Below are 18427 nucleotides of genomic sequence, written 5' to 3' on the forward strand. Positions count from 1 at the left end.
TGCTGAAAATAAACACAGTTTACAGTGAGAGGATGTTTTTTTTTTTAAACTTTTTTAGATGGCACTTCCCCTGAATGTGTTAAACTCAATTGTGTGTTTTGTTCATGTATGCACGTGTATGTGTTGGTGAAACACTGGTTTTGACTAGGTGTTGATGGATCATGTTTGTGTTGAACAGGGCAGAGTAGAGATACTGTGGGCTTCCTTCTGCCTAAACAATTCTGGATCCGTCATCAAATGCTGTCTACTCCCATCAAGTCAGGAGGAATCCCCAAAGTATCAGTAGAAGTACATTTGAAAAACCTATGTATCATAGTCAATTAAACGCGTTCTTATGAGATAATGAAGCGTACATACTCTATGTTCTTCTGAGTCATGTAAATGTCTCTAAAAATAAGATATCTCTCTCTCTTCTCCAGCTATTCCTCTGACAGCAGGAGGATCAAGACACGCAATGGACTGCCCCCAGGGATACAAGCGCATCAACAACTCCCACTGCCAAGGTAAGAGCTGCGGTCCACCTCTTGTTCAACGTCTCTACGACTACCACTGCCATTATTTGGCTTGTGTTTTCGCACACAGAGAGCAGAGAGAAGTCTGTTTTCTCAGCGTGGCGGAGGGCTTCGCCAAGAGAAATGAGCCTTAAAGAAGTGATTTGTCACCAGCCACATAAAACCCTGCGAGAGCGCAGGGCTACCATCCAGAGACGAGGAATGAATATGCTTCATTTTGACAAGGAGATCATTCTCTCGCTTTGTGTCGTTTCCTGTGCTCTCTACTCTGCTCTTTCCTTGGGTGATGTGGGCTTGTCTACCTATATACAGCACCCTCTGCTGGTCCCTCACCCTCTAGTCCTCCACAGATAGACTGATTCAGCCCATTTATGACACTGGTTTGTCAGCTGCCATTTGTTGTCTCCTGAAATCTATCAAAAATGAACGTTTTTCTTCTCTTTCTACTCTTGACTTGCTCCACTTGGTCGTCAGTGATCAATCCTGCTTTAGCAGGACCCCAAACACCATAACAGCCATGCGGGGGAGAGAGGGAAAAGAGGCAGGTGCCATATTTGATAGATTTCCCTAATCTGTATTGAATTGGGATATGATAGCGAACAATGACTACAATACTTCAGGGCTGGCAGGCCGTTTTCAGAGGAGTCACACTAAATCAAGCCTGCTCTGCCCCAGCGACTTTTGAACCTACTGTGGCCCATTCACTCAGCATTCCACTCAAGGGGAGGGAGGGTGAGGGAGAGAGACCAGTGTCTGTGTATACGCCACACGCCTGCTCAGAGGCAACGGACTGCTCACTTTTTCAACAAAAAATAGAACCCCTACTGCTCTCCTCTAATCAGCAGGAAACCCAGACCTCTGCTTCTCTCTATGATAGCCGACTGTTTGAACTGACAGATCTTACACAGAGGAGTTATGAAATAGTGAAGGCTTATCCTTAATATTGTGCTCGTGAGCATCTCTACTACAGTAACAACTGGCCAACACTAAGCACACTACATTATTCTACATCATTGCGAATTCTATTGGAACAGTGGACAGTACATTGAAAACATTAGGGGACATCACTCCCTACTCACTTCAAAGGGATCCCATTCATTGACGGCACTGTTACTGTAGTGCATGGCACAAACAACAGAGGGCATCTTCCCGGGTTCCACTGGTTCTACATGAGGCAGAGTGCCACCGCGCCAAGGCGCGTGCCATAACTGTGGTTAGGCTGAGAAGGGCTCTGAAAGGGGAGCCGAGGCCTGACCGCTGCCTATTCGGAGTGCTGCCAGGCTGAGGAGAGTGGCAGCCCAGGAGACCAGACTTATTATTCCTGTGGAGGTGCTGTGACTCTTTACCCTGTAATCCAACACATCCTGTTCCCCTTATTATCACCCCTTTTTTTACAGAGCTGATTTGGATTGAATCTCCATTTAGTTTTCCTTTGAGCTAGCTATGTGTGTTTACTAATTGTTGGATATGGTGTGACTGTCCAATATAACAAATGGAGGGAAAAAAGAGACACGATAGAGGATCACTCGGCTGGTTTAAAGTTGCGTGTAGTCGGCGGGTCTGGTTCTGATCCAGGTTCTGATTCAATATTCCCCAGTGAGCCACACAGGCTTGGTGTTAGGCTGGGTCATGTTCAGTATGACTTCTCTTGGACAAGCCAATCTCCCTCCCACATACTCTCGTTTAACGCTTCTCAGGCGCTGCTGAAGGTTGTGGTGACTAATGCGTGCAGGTCTGTCCCAGTCCAGGCAGTGGATCTGAGTCCAAAGTGATTCAAGTGATAAGAGAGCAGTGATCCCCTCACCACAGCAGCATACTCCTCTGTGTGTCATCAGAGGCAGTGGGATGCTCTCTGTGGGGCCCCGAGGGGACAGAAATAGTGAGTGTATATTGTGGGTAATTATTCTGTCAGTGCAGTGATTGACAGCACTTGTGGGCGGGGCTTAAAGGAACGATGCAGGTGTTAAAACCGTGAAAGCGCCAGTGGAAACACATCCCATAGATGAGAATAGCCATTTGTTGATATTCCTAGCAGAGGAATATCAACAGTAATGACTGTTAACGCAAACGTCTTTCTCCTCCTGAGATCTGCCTGATTTGGATCATCTGTCATGTGAGACAGGTGGGAACGCCCTCATTCCCCCACCCCCAATTCAATTCCTGTTTAACAGAACACAGCAGAGCCTCCTGTGACATGAACCTGGTCAGGATGTGTCCTCTGAAATATTCATGACATTACATGGAAGGATATCAACGTGCTGTGGCCTGTACCACATGATGGTGTGATGCTGCTCTTGTCAAGTACACGGCCCACGTTGTCGTGTGTGAGGCTTCTAGAACACTCTGTGGATGAGCGATGATCCTGTACTGGTATATCTTTTCACTTTTGCAACAGAATGAACAACATGTAAAGTGATAATATTAACCCCGTTGAACAAAATGAAAGAGGAACAAAGCACATGGAACTCTGGATGGAACAGAGCTCCCGTTTGGATACTTAACACGAAAGCATGCTTCGTATTTAGCCCTCTCAATGACAAACTACACTTGTAATCTGGATACCAAAACAAATGAACACGATATATGTAAACAGCTAAGAGGCAGCCGTGTTGGAAGGGGATACAAAGTCTGCTTGTCTCCTGTTATAACAAAGTATACAGGGGAGAGCATTCTGTTCACCTTCTTCCCGCTGGACATATTACGTCTACCCAGTTGTTGGTTCCTTAACAAGTCAGACTCTATTTATTTATTTCACCTTTATTTAACCAGGTAGGCTAGTTGAGAACAAGTTCTCATTTACAACTGCGACCTGGCCAAGATAAAGCGAAGCAGTGCGACACAAACAATAACACAGAGTTACACATGGAATAAACAAACATATAGTCAATAATACAATAGAAAAAAGTATATATACAGTGTCTGCAAATGAGGTAGGATAAGGGAGGTAAGGCAATAAATAGGCCATAGTGGCGAAATAATGACAATATAGCAATTAAACACTGGAGTGATAGATGTGCCGAAGATGAATGTGCAAGTAGAGATACAAAGGAGCAAAATAAATAAATAACAGTATGGGGATGAGGTAGTTGGATGGGCTATTTACAGATGGGCTATGTAGAGGTGCAGTGATCTGTGAGCTGCTCTGACAGCTGATGCTTAAAGTTAGAGAGGGAGAAATGAGTCTCCAGCTTCAGTGATTTTTACAGTTCGTCCCAGTCATTGGCAGCAGAGAACTGGAAGGAAAGGTGGCCAAATTAGGAATTGGCTTTGGGGGTGACCAGTGAAATATACCTGCTGGAGCGCATGCTATGGGTGGGTGCTGCGGGGCTTTACCTAGCAAAGACTTATAGATGACCTGGAGCCAGTGGGTTTGGCGACAAATATGAAGCGAAGGCCAGCCAACGAAGGCATACAGGTCGCAGTGGTGGGTAGTCTATGGGGCTTTGGTGACAAAACGGATGACACTGTGATAGACGGCATCCAATTTGCTGAGTAGAGTGTTGGAGGCTATTTTGTAAATGACATCACCGAAGTCGAGGATCGGTAGGATAGTCAGTTTTACGAGGGTATGTTTGGCAGAATGAGTGAAGGATGCTTTGTTGCGATATAGGAAGCCAATTCTATATTTAATTTTGGATTGGAGATGCTTAATGTGAATCTGGAAGGAAAGTTTACAGTCTAACCAGACACCTAGGTATTTGTAGTTGTCCACAATCTAAGTCAGAACCGTCCAGAGTAGTGATGCGGGTGTGGGCAGCGATCGGTTGAAGAGCATGCATTTAGTTTTACTAGCTTTTAAGAGCAGTTGGAGGCCACAGAAGGAGTTTTGTATGGCATTGAAGCTCATCTGGAGGTTAGTTAACAGTGTTCAAATAAGGGCCAGAAGTATACAGAATGGTGTGGTCTGCGTAGAGGTGGATCAGAGAATCACCAGCAGCAAGAGCGACATCATTGATGTATACAGAGAAGAGAGTCGGCCCGAGAATTGAACCCTGTGGCACCCCCAAAGAGATTGCCAGAGGTCCGGACAACAGGCCCTCCGATTTGACACACTGAACTCTGTCTGATAAGTAGTTGGTGAACTAGGCGAGGCAGTCATTTGAGAAAACAAGGCTGTTGAGTCTGCCAATAAGAATGTGGTGATTGACAGAGTCGAAAGCCTTGGCCAGGTCGATGAATACAGCTGCACAGTATTGTCTCTTATCGATGGCGGTTATGATATCATTTAGGACCTTGAGCGTGGCTGAGGTGCACCGATGACCAGCTTGGAAACCAGATTGCATAGCGGTTACTGGCTGACATGGCTACTCCGCAGTGAACCAGTGGACCCCCAAAGCTGTTAGTCCCACATCCAGCCTCATAACTAAGGACATCAACCTGCTCATTTATCAGGTTACTCCATAACCGGTCTCCTCCACTCCACATGAATTACTTCAAACTACGGGAGCTGCCTTGGGCTATAACAGTGATGTTGGGGCTACACCAAACATTATGATACGAATGCGGTTGTTGTGAGCTATTATACAAACTTATGTATAGAAACAAACCAAATTATGGTAATCGGTAGAATTGTCAGCGTACACATCTCTATTCTATGCACATTCAGTTCATAATCCTTTATGTAATGTGTAATACACACTAATATGTATATCCACAGTGTATTACTTTGTTCCTCTCCTTGGTTTTCTGTTGCAGATCTTAATGAGTGCCAGCTGCAGGGTGTGTGTCCCAACGGAGACTGTCTGAACACCATGGGCAGCTACAGGTGCAGCTGTAAGGTCGGCTATATCCCTGACCCCACCCTCTCCACCTGTATCCGTAAGTCCTTCATAACTCTCCCTGTCTCTCTCTCTCTCTGTCTCGCCCTCTCTTCCTCTCTTGCTCTATCTCCCTCTCTCTCTCGCTCTGTCTTTCTCTCTGTGCTATATTTGGGTGTGACATTTCCAATACCTTTAAAAATATATATTACTTCAGCCTGTACAGTCAGGATTGCAGTCTGTAAGATTGCAGTCTGTTTTGAATGCCGCAAAGCGTACTGCAAAGGCTGTGTTTTGATGATATGCATATGAATGTGGGAACAGATGGGAATGCATGGATGAATAGCATGGCGTTTATCATATTAATTAGATTCCCCTCAGAGCATGGAGCAAAAGGCACAGCATATTGCCAAACACAACAGATCGTATTTCTCTCCACTGAAAGTGGGAGGGAGGGAGGGAAGGAAGGAAGGAGTTTTGGGTTGAGAGATTAAAATCCTAGTGACTTGATTCCGAGTTCTCTGGGTTCTTGGTAGGAGAGCAATTGATCAGTGATGGCCTTTAAAGACGGTCTTGTTTAGGATGCTTTTCCCTGACGGTTGTTGTCTCTCCCAGTCCAACCTGTGTGTGTGTGTGTGTGTGTGTGTATGTGTGTGTGTGTGTGGGTTTTGACTCTTGGTTTGTGTATCCTCCTGGTTCTCCTCTATTTCTCTCATTGCTATTGAAACCTGAGTGGCCATTCATCAACATCACTGGCTATGGCAAGGAGCCTTGCTACAGTTTTGTCCTTACATGGAAAAAGGAGGCATTGTAAATTCATCAGTGACATCACCCATTGTGTTTCCTCCCTCCCCTGCATGTGTTGCCTGTCATTGAACTGCCAATGTCGGATCTAGACATCTCCCCTCATTGTGTGTGTTGACTTACTGAGCTCTCTGCTGGCATGAAAGGCATAGAGAGAAACATATTGGTGTTGATGAAGGACCAAATACAGCCTGACCCTCCTATGTACTGCCTTTGTGTGTCGATTGGCTTATAATATGCATGACAGCAACAGTAACCAACCAAAACGGACTTTCCCATTGTGAGCGCCACTAATAATGCCCTATTGTACCATGGAATCAGACTTCACACATACATGTGCATCCTGTGTCCAACTACACTTAGAACTAAAATAAACCGATGCATTCCATGCGTAGCACTTACAATAACTGTGCCTCAATTTTATTTTCGGATTCTGACACGCCATCAAACGTTCCACTGGTGCAAGACGACATTCTTGACCAAAAGATCAGTAATGACTGCTTGAAATGCACCTACCACGCGAGATAAACCCTAAACCCAATCGTGGAAATTGGCCTGTACGGACAGGGCTAAATTGAAATGTTTCTTACGAAAGAAATGTGAAATGCATAAGCATGGCAGCAATTGAAAGGGAACAGTTTGGAGATTACGGGGGAATTATTAGACAAAAGGTGTGGACACAACAGTTCACCTGACTGAATCCAAACATTACACTGTTGATTTGATGTGCATTTTACATTTACTGTACTTTTTGCCGGATTTGTTGATAACGAAATCTGAAAATACTCTGGATACATTCAGTAACATGATAAGAAGATTTCTGGAAAATGTGGGTAGATGCAACATAAGACAAAAAAAAGGGGGTTTGAGTGAGAGGACGAACTGGTGTCTCCAAGTGGCCACACACTTCTCAAAAGTGTGCACAGTTCCTAAGTCATTTCAATGCAATTTTATGTCTATGTTTTATGTTATAGTTGAAGAAGAGTCTTCAACTACAACTTTTTTTTGTAGCTCTCCTAGTTGTGCCGTTGAGGAACTAGATCAAGCACACTTGTAGTTGGTTTGTTTTGCAGTGCCTTAGACCGCTGCACCACTCGGGAGGCCCACATCTGCATTTTCAACCCGTATACGGGTACAAGTGTAAAGGGCAACGCTCCAAATAGGTAACATGATGGGAGACAAGTGCAGCAACTGTCTAGAAATTAAGGGAGGGCTTCCCAGGGCAATCTAGCAGAACTCCAGCACCCTCATCTCTCTCCATCTCCCCTTCCCACTCCCCTCTACTCTGCTGCCTCTCACATCCGACAAAGGGAGAGATCCCATCATTGGGGAATTCACTGGCCTATTCACGGTCTGCTCTAGTTTGCTTTGAGAAACCAGGAGAGCCCCAACAGTCACCCTCTAGCCCTATTAGCTAGACAGTTTCTGAGACTCAAGAAAATACTCAAGCGTGAGTCACTGGCAGGGACGCAACTTTGGTTTAAGAAGTGGGGGGACATATAATAAATAAATAAAATAGTTATTTTATCTGGTCGGATCAACACTACAAACAGCCTACCGACCCCTCGGAGGTGTCCACACGGTCCTAAAGCGCACTTTTGCCCTGTTTTGTGTCACATTCCAATGATAAAACAGGTGTGGACAAAAATGCCATTTCAGAATGTGGGGGGTCCCCAGTGAAAGTTGCACCCCTGGTCACTGGTATTAATTGGCGGCTTTGGCGAGGCCTTAGAGCAACTTCAATGTGGGTGGTAAGGAGGAGGGAGGAGGAGGGTGGATGGAATTTGGGAAGTGAGTGGAGACTCTAGAGCGAAAGTGATTGCTGCCTGTCATACAGGATCCTCCCGTGTGCTCCCGTGCTCCCGAGCTCCCGAGCTCCCATGTGCTCCCGTGCACCCGTGTGTCAGAGACTCGGAGGCGCCGTCACGATTTTTGTTAAGGATTTTGGAGGGATAGCAGATTTGGAGCCTTTCGAGCCCCCCTTTCCAACAGTACACACACACACACACGCTCGCACACACACTCTCTCTGTCAATAATGACTGAAAACCTGATAACTTTTTTTCAGTCTGTTTTGACGAATATCAAAGCACCACACAAACTGCCTAAAGCGGAAAATGTTAGAAGAATTACAACTTTAGAACAAGTCTTTGTGACCTTTTGTACAGGATTGGTAAAGAAGCATCTATTACATTTCACTGTTCTTTGAATGATGTCTTGGGCACTCCAGTACTTCTAATTTGATGTTGATATGCATTAACCCATTAAGCCCTCCTTTTGGCCTCAGCAGTTCAACATTGTTACATTTTGGGATTTGGAGACTGTTGTGAGAGGGAGAAAAAAAGGAATATCATGGTCAGTTTGTACGAGCACTGATTTAACGTTGATAGGAGAGCTCACCCATTGAAAAATGAAGAAATAGTGGAAGAACATCATGTGGTTCCAGCTTTACTTGGAAGTCAAATCCTTAGAGAGTCTTTGTTCCGTTGGTGCCTTGCCATACCACAGTTTCCACTACTACACTTCAGGATTTGTGCTGCTTAAACCCCTCATGATGTGCACCATTCAGAAACACTCAACCAACCCTACTGCATGCTGTTATTTGGGTCAGCATTTGACTTTGTTCATTAGTGCATGAAGCATTGGCATGAAGAGCTCGATGTTTGTACACCCAGAGAGCTTTTGTTGTTGTATGTGCTGTGCTTGTGGGTGTTTTGCGTTTGAGCTTTTAGGTTAGTCTAGTTGACACTTTCTTCATAGCTCAAAAATCCTGTGATGAAGATATGAAATGTATCGGCGGTAGCAGGCAACACAGCTATCTACCACTGAGATGTTTCAACATTTTCTTGGTATTTTTGATGTTGTTATAAATGTGTGAGTACTGTACTCTGTGTTGGGCGGGTGGATTCCGGTGAAGGGGGACTTCTTTATTTTCTCTTTCTCTCTTTTCTCTCCCCCCATGTCTGTGTCTCCCCCCACTGTGGCGCACCTCCCCTTGCCACTCTCCCACTGCACCTCTTCAGCCGACACCTCTGCCGTCCACGAGGAGAAAGGGGCTTGTTTCCGATTGGTCAGTTCGGGGAAGCAGTGTTTGCACCCGGTGTCTGCTCAGCTGAGCAAACAGCTCTGCTGCTGCAGTGTGGGCAAGGCCTGGGGCCCGCGCTGCGACAAGTGCCCCCTACCAGGAACAGGTAAGGCCTCCGACGCCAGCAACTCTGAGTCCCAGACACCTCCACCCATCCATCCATTCCACCACTCTCACATTGAGAGATTGAAATGTGGGACCAGTGGCATCCATCCCCCACCCACACTCAATGTTTCTCTCTCTCTGTGCATGTGTTTCACTGCTTTGCCAAGTAGACAGTTTTAGATGTAGTTATACCTCCACCACCAGCACCCTCCTCCTGTCTCCCCGTATTCCACCATGTCTCCCCATCCGCCATTGCCATCTGTATGGGTATCATGGTCAGTGTTGGCTGGGGTGACACAATAGCGGACACCTGCAGATCATGTGCAGCACAGGCACACTAAATAGATAGAAACTGTTTGCTGAGTCCTCACACTTCCACTTGAAAAGGTCTGTCTTAATGAATTGATGACACTGAGCCAAACATTCCATTAGACCTGGGAGGTTAGTCTGGGAACAAGTGTAAGCCTTTTCTGTGTCTGTGCCTGTATTGTCTGTCTAGGCTCCGGGAGACATTACTGGATGGCCTCGTTTAGCCTAATTAACAACACCCGTTAAAATCATCTGGGTTGCCAGATTATTTTGGTTGCCAGATCTTCAAAGTTCCCAGTGTAGTACAGTAAGTTGTTATGGGGAGTGTAATAGAGTTAGGGGATGATTGCTTGGAACCGGGCCCATTTCTCCCAATGTGAGGACGTTTCTGTAGGTAAGGTTAAGAGCTGTTATAAGAGTAAATTAGAGACGTGCTCCTTTATCTGGAAATAAACTTGAGCAGATTACATGTAGGATTTACCTTGTTATGAAGGGCAGCATTTTTTAAGGTCTCTTTAATGTTATTTTTTCTTTGTTTGTCGGAATGTTCGCAGCTTGTAGCTGGATTAGTAACTGATTATTCTGATATATTCTTTTCACTATCAATGTCGTGGTTGAATTACAATTGGCTGACATGGTTCTTTCAATTCAGATAGAGATGGAGACAGTTTATTTTGGTAGATTCTAACTTCTTGCAAATGCTTGTTGGTTAAAATGGGAAACTGCATAGATAGCATGTGCTATTCTTATATGAAACTGGATTGGTGGATGCTACACTGTGTAACAATGGTTGGTACTTAGTTTTCATTCATTGGGACATAAATGAAAGCCTTGACATGACGCTTCCCAAACAAATCAAGTCAAGTCCTTACAAAATGCTAGTTGCACAAAGACATTCAAGAATGAGACAAGTGTGTGACTCTCAGTCTTCATCACCAGTGACTTGATCCACTGTGTCTCCTCGGTTTCTAATGGGAACACATAAGTCCTGCAGAGAGGACACATTACGAAGGCTATGTGGAGCTCAGAAAGAACTCAGAAGGGACATTCCATGAAATGAGTGCCTTTGCGTCCCTTTGATATATTAAGTAGAAATTGTGCATCAATACTGAATTTTAAAATCCCGTTAAATTAAATGTAGTTCCCTTTTTAATATTGACCAAATGTCTGTGCACTGTCTTAGACTTATAGGAAGATTTTAACCCACTTAACCCCAACATTTTAATCATCAAGTTTTAATCATCATGACAGTCATTTGTGAAGATGATTATTTATTTAATGTGATTAGTGATTCATTTTTATGTAAAACCAAAAACTCTCCCTCATTTTAAGGTCAACCCTGTTACATGAACTGAAGTCTCATTATAAGGTCAACCCTGTTACATGAACTGAACTCTCATTTTAAGAGGATGAAACTATTCTAATAATAATAGAATTGTAAAACTACAGTGTAAAAACAGGTGAGCTGGTTCTACTCTTTTTTGCAATTTTCTGGTGTTTTGTGGGGGAAAACTGAGTGGGTTGAGCATAACATGTCAACACTGTTACCCATAGATGGACAGGCTAGACATTTTTTGACAATATATTTTTTTTCGTGAAGCTTGCATTCAATTGACCCTCCCTGTTGCTCACAATAAGCTTCCATTCCTCCTGTCACAAGGGAATTTCTGGCTGATTTAAGATCATCTACCTTGTTACAGTCACCCTTCTACTTTATTTGGCACTTAATAGACACTTAATATAGTTTTTATTTTTTTTATTTAACCTCGAGATGGAAACACATGCTTTTTATTAAGTTGAACATGTGCTCTTTACGACAGAATGTTAAAATTAGGTGAAATTCTATGGGTTTTTTTCACCAAGGTATACTACTCAAAAGGCACCCAATTGGTGGAATGACCCAGAGACTGATATACACAAATCTGCTACAACAACAAAAACCAAACAGCATGTAACCTATTGTACGTTACATTGGAGTTACATAAAATGAAAGATCAGCCAAATGAGTCACATAGCTATAATTTATTATTTTGAACCTGAAATAGATATTTTTTTTGTCTTGCATAAAGTATGGATGTACTTACTGTATTTTTATTTTAAACATTTTAGCTAAATTCAAGGAGATATGCCCTGGTGGGATGGGCTACACTGTCACAGGATCTTACAAGCCCAAACCACCTAATAAACTACCCAGCCAACCTGAGACCATCAACAAGCCAATGATCACCCACCAAGAGCCTGTGGCCCCGCCTCTGCCCTTGCCGACACATGAGAAACCAGTGGAGGCCTTGAGCGTCGCTGAGAGACAGCTTCCCTCTGTACCAGGTAAGTCAACATAATGCAATTTCCTCTGTACCAGGCCATCTTTACTAATGTACTATGGAAAGACAGACACAGAAGATTGGGCTGAGCTGGGTGGGACTGAGTGTGACTCATAGATAGGGGCCATGCTCTTGTCTTTTCACTATGCTGGGCTGTTTTGATATGTGCAATTTTGTGTACCTACAGTGCCAGCGCAAAACTTTTTTGTCCAAATAAAGAGCAATCCACCCATTCAACAGTACCAGTCAAAAGTTTGGACACACCTACACATTCCAGGGTTTTTATTTATTTTTACTATTTTCTACATTGTAGAATAATAGTGAAGACATCAAAACTATGAAATTACACATATGGAATCATGTAGTAACCAAAAAAGTGTTAAAGTAGCCACCCTTTTCCTTGATGACAGCTTTGCACACTCTTGGCATTCTCTCAACCAGCTTCATGGGGTAGTCACCTGGAATGCATTTAAATTAACAGGTGTGCCTTGTTAAAAGTTCATTTGTGAAATTTCTGTCCTTCTTAATGTGTTTGAGCCAATTAGTTGTGTTGTGACAAGGTAGGGGTGGTATATAGAAGTTAGCCCTATTTGGTAAAAGACCAAGTCCATATTATGGCAAGAACAGCTCAAATAAGCGAAGAGAAACGACAGTCCATCATTACTTTAAGACATGAAGGTCAGTCAATCCGGAAAAAGAGAACTTTGGAAGTTTCTTCAAGTGGAGTCGCAAAAACTATCAAGTGCTATTATGAAACTGGCTCTCATGAGGACCGCCACAGGAAAGGAAGACCCAGAGTTACCTCTGCTGCAGAGGATACATTCATTAGAGTTACCAGCTTTAGAAATTGCAGGCCAAATAAATGCTTCAAAGAGTAACAGAGACATCTCAACATCAACTGTTCAGAGGAGACTGCATGTATCATGCCTTCATAGTCTAATTGCTACAAAGAAACCACTACTAAAGGACACCAAAAATAATAAGAGACTTGCATGGGCCAAGAAACACGAGCAACGAACATTAGAACGGTGGAAATCTGTCCTTTGGTCTGATAAGTCCAAATTTGCGATTTTAGGTTCCAACCTCCGTGACTTTGTGAGACGCAGAGTGGATGAACGGATGATCGCCGCTTGTTTGGTTCCCACCATGAAGCATGGAGGAGGAGGTGTGATGGTGTGGGGATGCTTTGCTGGTGACACTGTCTGTGATGTATTTAGAGTTGAAGGCACACGTAACCAGCATGGCTACCACAGCATTCTGCAGTGACACGCCATCCCATCTGGTTTGCGCTTAGTGGGACTATCATTTGTTTTTCAACAGGACAATGACCCAAAACACACTTGCAGGCTATTTAAGGGCTAGTCAGATGTACAACTGAAATGTGTCTTCCGCATTTAACCCAACCCCTCTGAATCAGACATCCATAATCGATGTCCATGTCTTCGGCACCTGGGGAACAGTGGGTTAACTGCCCTGCTCAGGGGCAGAATGACTGATTTTTACCTTGTCAGCTCTGGGATTTGATCCAGCAACCTTTTGGTTACTGGCCCAACGCTCTAACCACTAGGTGTGCTGCATCAGATGACCTGGCCTCCACAACCCAATTGAGATGGTTTGGGATGAGTCCCTCAGAGTGAAGGAAAACCAGCCAACCAGTACTCAGCATATGTGGGAACTCTTTCAAGACGGTTTGAAAATCATTCCTCATGAAGCTGGTTGAGAGAATGCCAAGAGTGTGCAAAGCTGTCATCAAGGTAAAGGGTGGCTACTTTGAAGAATCTCAAATATAAACTATATTTGGATTTGTTTAACACTTTTTGGGTTACTACATGATTCCAAATGTGTTATTTCATAGTTTTGATGTTGTCACTATTATTCTACAATATAGTAAAAATAAAGAAAAACCCTTGAATGACTAGGTGTGTCAACTTTTGACTGGTACTGTAAGTGAAACTAAACAGATTTGTATTTGTATGACTGTGTGTGTGGGGTCTTTAAAAATATCTCTCAACCAGACATCAATTCAGTTCCACCCTGGACAGGATGATGAGGATTCACATGCTTTGGCTTGCCGTCGACTCTCAAACTTCTGGATTCTGAGAGAGAGGAGAGATGGAGCTCCTCTTTCGTATTGTTCAGGACATGCTTGGGAGTTGGCGATGGAAAGAGAAACTTGGCAGCATTAGAGCACACAGACTTGTCCAAATTACCACTAAGCTTCTCTCGAGCTCCGAGTACAGAGGATTCCAATGCAGAGGACAGACTCAGACAAACAATAAGAGAGAAAGCCACTGCCCAAACCTGTGTAGATTAGTGTTTGCATGCCACAAGGGGCTAAAGCTGGCACCACTGAGCTAAAAATCCTGGTGGAGGTGATTTGTTTCATGCCCAATGTTCTGCTACATTAATAACAATCCTGTTTGTTTTTATGACCTCTAGATCTAAATACAGTAAAAACGCCTGAGGGTTGAGTTATGACATGGCATTTGGCCAGTGTTTAAAATAAGGTGTAAGTGGAACGACCTTGTAACTGATTAACATTTGTCCGTTGCTATGAAAAAGATCATGTTTCGACATGGCCATGAACAGCTAAACGTACCCCCAGAGCCTGTGAAGGTGACAGTCTTATGAATTGCAAATGATTGGTCCTCTGGCCCCAGCCGGAAAGGGTTATTAATTTATTCAAAAGCCTGAAGATATTTATTGGAGAAATGTAATGAAGTATATGATGTACTTGTCTCTGACAACTTGATGATCAAGGGCAGGTATATCCAGCCTTGTGCTTCCAAACTCTTTCTCGATCTCACTCTTGTTTTTTTCCATATTTTTTTCATATTGTTTTTTATGACCAGTAGCCACAGATGCACCTGAGCAGGTAGGTTGGGTTTCTTCTGCAAAAAAAAGAAAAAATGAAAAGAAAATAGCTTTCTTGCATGCGACAAGAAGGATTCACACTTTAGCCTCTATGGCAGCGACCTGCAGTAGCAGCCTGCAGCATCACCTCTGCATGAAGTCAGCATCACCACTGCATGACTTTGAGCCAATCACTGCTCCACGCTTTCAGCTTAAGAGCACTTCACAGTGGAACATCTGTCAATGCCAATCACAGCTGCTAAGACTTTGCTCTTTGCGCTTTTGTCCAGCCTCATACTGTATGGATGCGTTTACACAGGCAGCCCAATTCAGATTTTTTTTCCACAAATTGGTCTTTTGACCAAGCAGATCAGTGATCAATAATTGGGCAAATGATCAGAATCGGGCCGCCTATGTAAACGCAGCCTAAGCTATGTAAACGCAGCCTAAACTATGTAAACGCAGCCTAAACTATGTAAACGCAGCCTAGGAGTCTCCAAAACGGAACAGTCCTGAAACTTTTCTGTAATGGATTTAGTATTGTATTATGACTTGAATTATGTAAATATAGAAGCTCTCCTCCTACAGTATATTGGTTCTTTCAGAGGAACAGTAGGCTCAGCAGCTTGAAACCTAAAGCCCTTTGATAAAGGCAGGGTAAGTAAACACTATTGCGCAAACCATTTTGACATCCTAGAGAAACTCCAAAGGTAAAAGAAAAAAAGAAAAGCTGAAGTCAAGTTGGAGTCCACACAACTAATAACTATAGACCCTATCTACTCAATGAAAACCCATGTTTGGATTACCACCATCATGCAAGCGGATCTCCAGGTAGTTTACTGCTGAGCAGCCTATATGACGAGCGCACGCATGACAACGGTGCATGAACGGCGCTTGCTCACTGAAACCTCATGTCTATACGGATCAGTCCACTGCCCCGGAGGTCCATATTGTGTTTGTCTTGTGTTCTGTCCTTCAAGGAGCTGGTTATTCTGGAGGCTACTAGTAGTAGTCCAATAGTTGAGGCCGAGGCTGGCCAGCCACAGCTCTCTCCCGGTGTCTCTACCATGAGGATGGAGCCGGCCTACAAAGGTGTCTCATCCATTTCATTCCCCTCTACTCTCTCTGCTGCTATTTCAGTCTCACAGGGCTAGGCTCACTCTCACTCTCTGCAAGTTATTTAATTATGATGGTTGTTTTGGCACTGTACCGAACTCTATGTAAGTAGGTCTCCACTGGTGCTTTACGGTCAATTTTACCTGACAGAATAAAAATGAAAATATCTTGGTTTGAAAAATATCTTGTGTTCTTTCCCCCGTAACAGAACTAATCGTCATAAGGGAAAGAGCACCTGCCATTTGTGATGGGTCTTCTCCAGACTCAAGTCTAGGGTTATCTTAATTGAAACGCAACGTTTCGATTGTTGTAAAAATAGTTGTTTTATTGTTCCATCCAATACGTATCCAAGCTGGAAAAATCTTTAAACAGCTGTCAGCTCAGCACTTGATGGCGTCGAGTGATTTATCTCTGTCCGCTGGGATTCCTACAGTCCTCTGTTTTACACTCGTACCCACTGAAGCACTCGTTTTAAAGATCACAGAAAGTCTGACTGCACTGTTCTCTCCCCTGGCTCCATCTGTCCTGGTCTCTCAGAGGTTGTGGAGGAAACGTCCCCCCCTGCTCCAGCCCTGATCCTCCCCACCAACGCTGGCCAGGACATCGCCCCTACTCAGTCAGCAGGTAAGTGCTCACACTGACATACAGTAACGTGACATTTGGACATAGTTTAGTGTTAGGTCAATGTGTAGCTGATGGGTTGATACCTACCATCCCTGCTACATTCTATATCTAAGCTATCCCGAGCTGGTTGTGTATAAATCATGAATGAATGGAGGGATGAAGGGAACACAAGCTTAGTTCTTATCTCCCTCACTCGCCCATTAATTGACCCTTTATTTGTGTTTAACTCTGCATCTGAATTCCTCACAGGTCAGGGGCAAAGAAATAGGCCGATAAGAGGAATTTGCACAGACTGGGAACATGGCACTTTTGAACTCTCCCTGACCCCCTTTTCTTTGTCCTTGGGGTTCTCCCCCGTTGTGAGAATATTCTGCGCTCTTCTATATTTAGGAGTCATGTGTTGCTGTTGAGGGGCCACAGCAACATGAAGTCTCTCTCTCCACTTTCTAGATGTGAAAAGTCTAACAACATCATTATGGCTTCAAATCCCTCCAATGAAAGTGCTGAGAAACTTTTATTTCTCACCTGACCCTCACAGAAATATATTTGGGTCCTGTATTGTTTTATTTAAGAGATTCCAATTTTAGATTTTGTTGCCGTGTTTCTTCAAAGGGGAAGGCCAGTGATTGGTGCCATCGCTAGGCAACCACTTGTGTGAAACCCACCTGTTTTTATTTTGATACCCTGGACGAGGAAGACGGGGATATTCAGAGCAGCAGAGGAGAGAGAGTGTCGGCACGGAGACTAGTGTGGAGGGAAGGGAGTGGGACTATCTGGTGCCAGGCCCACATAAACCTCTTGGACCAATCAGGGGACCGCAGGGATATTTTGGTTTATTTTTGCTAGGCGGATATCCAAACCCCCAGACCTCTCTCATCTCAGCGTTTTACGTCCTGGTGTCCCGGAAAGGTGACACCATATTAAGAGGCCACAGAAATGTTATGAGGCCTCCCGATGACAGACACTCAGTAAACTGGGCGGCATAATTGCCCACTTCTTTTCTTAATCATCCTTACTGTGATAGTCTCTGGTCTCCGTGCCTCCATGCTTGCGAAACATTCTGGACCTGTTTCTTTTTAAAGTTAAAAACAACCATAGTTTTATTGTACCACGGCGCAGATGCTCTTTAAGATTCTAATAATTACACTCGCTAAGCATTCTGTACCTCAACCAAGCAATCAATTAGTCAATCAAATGAAAGTGCTCAACAATAACTCTCGACCAAACAGTTGAGTAAAATCTCCTTAGGTGGGAAGAAAGCTTGAGAGTAAGCAGGGGCCCACCCTCCTCTGTTTGACTGACTGATGTCCTCCCTAAATCCCATATAAAACACAGCAATATAACAGTAATTGAACTGTATTTCTGAGGAGATGCCACTGTAGCATAGTCGAGCAAAGGAACCTCACCTATTGAAATGTGTACAGTAATACTTCAATGAATTGAATTCCACCATACTGGCCTGCTGAGCTATGAAGAAGCCCAGTCATCAAGCCTGCTGACATTGACAACCTCAGTAACACTAATTCTTAGGTAAAGTATTAAAAATGTATTTTGATAGATTGTCACATGGCATTTAATCCCCCTTTCATGTTCTCTACTTCTCATCAAGATCTGAAATGGCCCAACCTTTCAGTCACTGTGATTTGACAGTTGTACAGTTTCGGCTTATCCTTAGTCCTTAGGTCTCTGAAACTGTAGGCCCAGTGACCCACTTCTGTAATATGTCTGCATATCGATGCCTTTTGATGGGTATTAGACACTATGATTTACTCTATTCCCTACGTTTCCTCTGTGGTATGGAAGGCAATTTCCCACTGTCAAGACTGAGTAGACAGATTGATGCACATACTGAGCAGATTTGTCATACAGAAACACATTTGCAGCCATGAGTGGGATGCTGATGAGACTATTAGCTAGGGAGAGGAAAGGACATTTGCAGGAA

At 43.8% G+C, this 18427-nt stretch overlaps 1 protein-coding gene across 5 annotated transcripts in view; it reads left to right on the forward strand.

Moving 5' to 3' along the window:
* ltbp1 (latent transforming growth factor beta binding protein 1) overlaps positions 1 to 18427 on the forward strand; it is a 132039-nt gene that overhangs the window by 60030 nt on the left and 53582 nt on the right. For 2 of the 5 annotated variants that reach the window (XM_021610250.2, XM_021610266.2), the window contains exons 9-15: positions 420 to 503; positions 5208 to 5330; positions 9096 to 9263; positions 11681 to 11896; positions 14745 to 14767; positions 15726 to 15837; positions 16399 to 16485. In XM_021610250.2, coding sequence (XP_021465925.2) covers positions 420 to 503; positions 5208 to 5330; positions 9096 to 9263; positions 11681 to 11896; positions 14745 to 14767; positions 15726 to 15837; positions 16399 to 16485 — 813 coding nt within the window. The remainder of the gene's footprint in view (positions 1 to 419; positions 504 to 5207; positions 5331 to 9095; positions 9264 to 11680; positions 11897 to 14744; positions 14768 to 15725; positions 15838 to 16398; positions 16486 to 18427) is intronic. The other 3 variants (XM_021610258.2, XM_021610284.2, XM_021610275.2) reach the window with 3 other exon arrangements.

The sequence above is a fragment of the Oncorhynchus mykiss genome, chromosome 1 (assembly GCF_013265735.2).
Source record: "Oncorhynchus mykiss isolate Arlee chromosome 1, USDA_OmykA_1.1, whole genome shotgun sequence".
Classification (NCBI taxonomy): domain Eukaryota; kingdom Metazoa; phylum Chordata; class Actinopteri; order Salmoniformes; family Salmonidae; genus Oncorhynchus; species Oncorhynchus mykiss.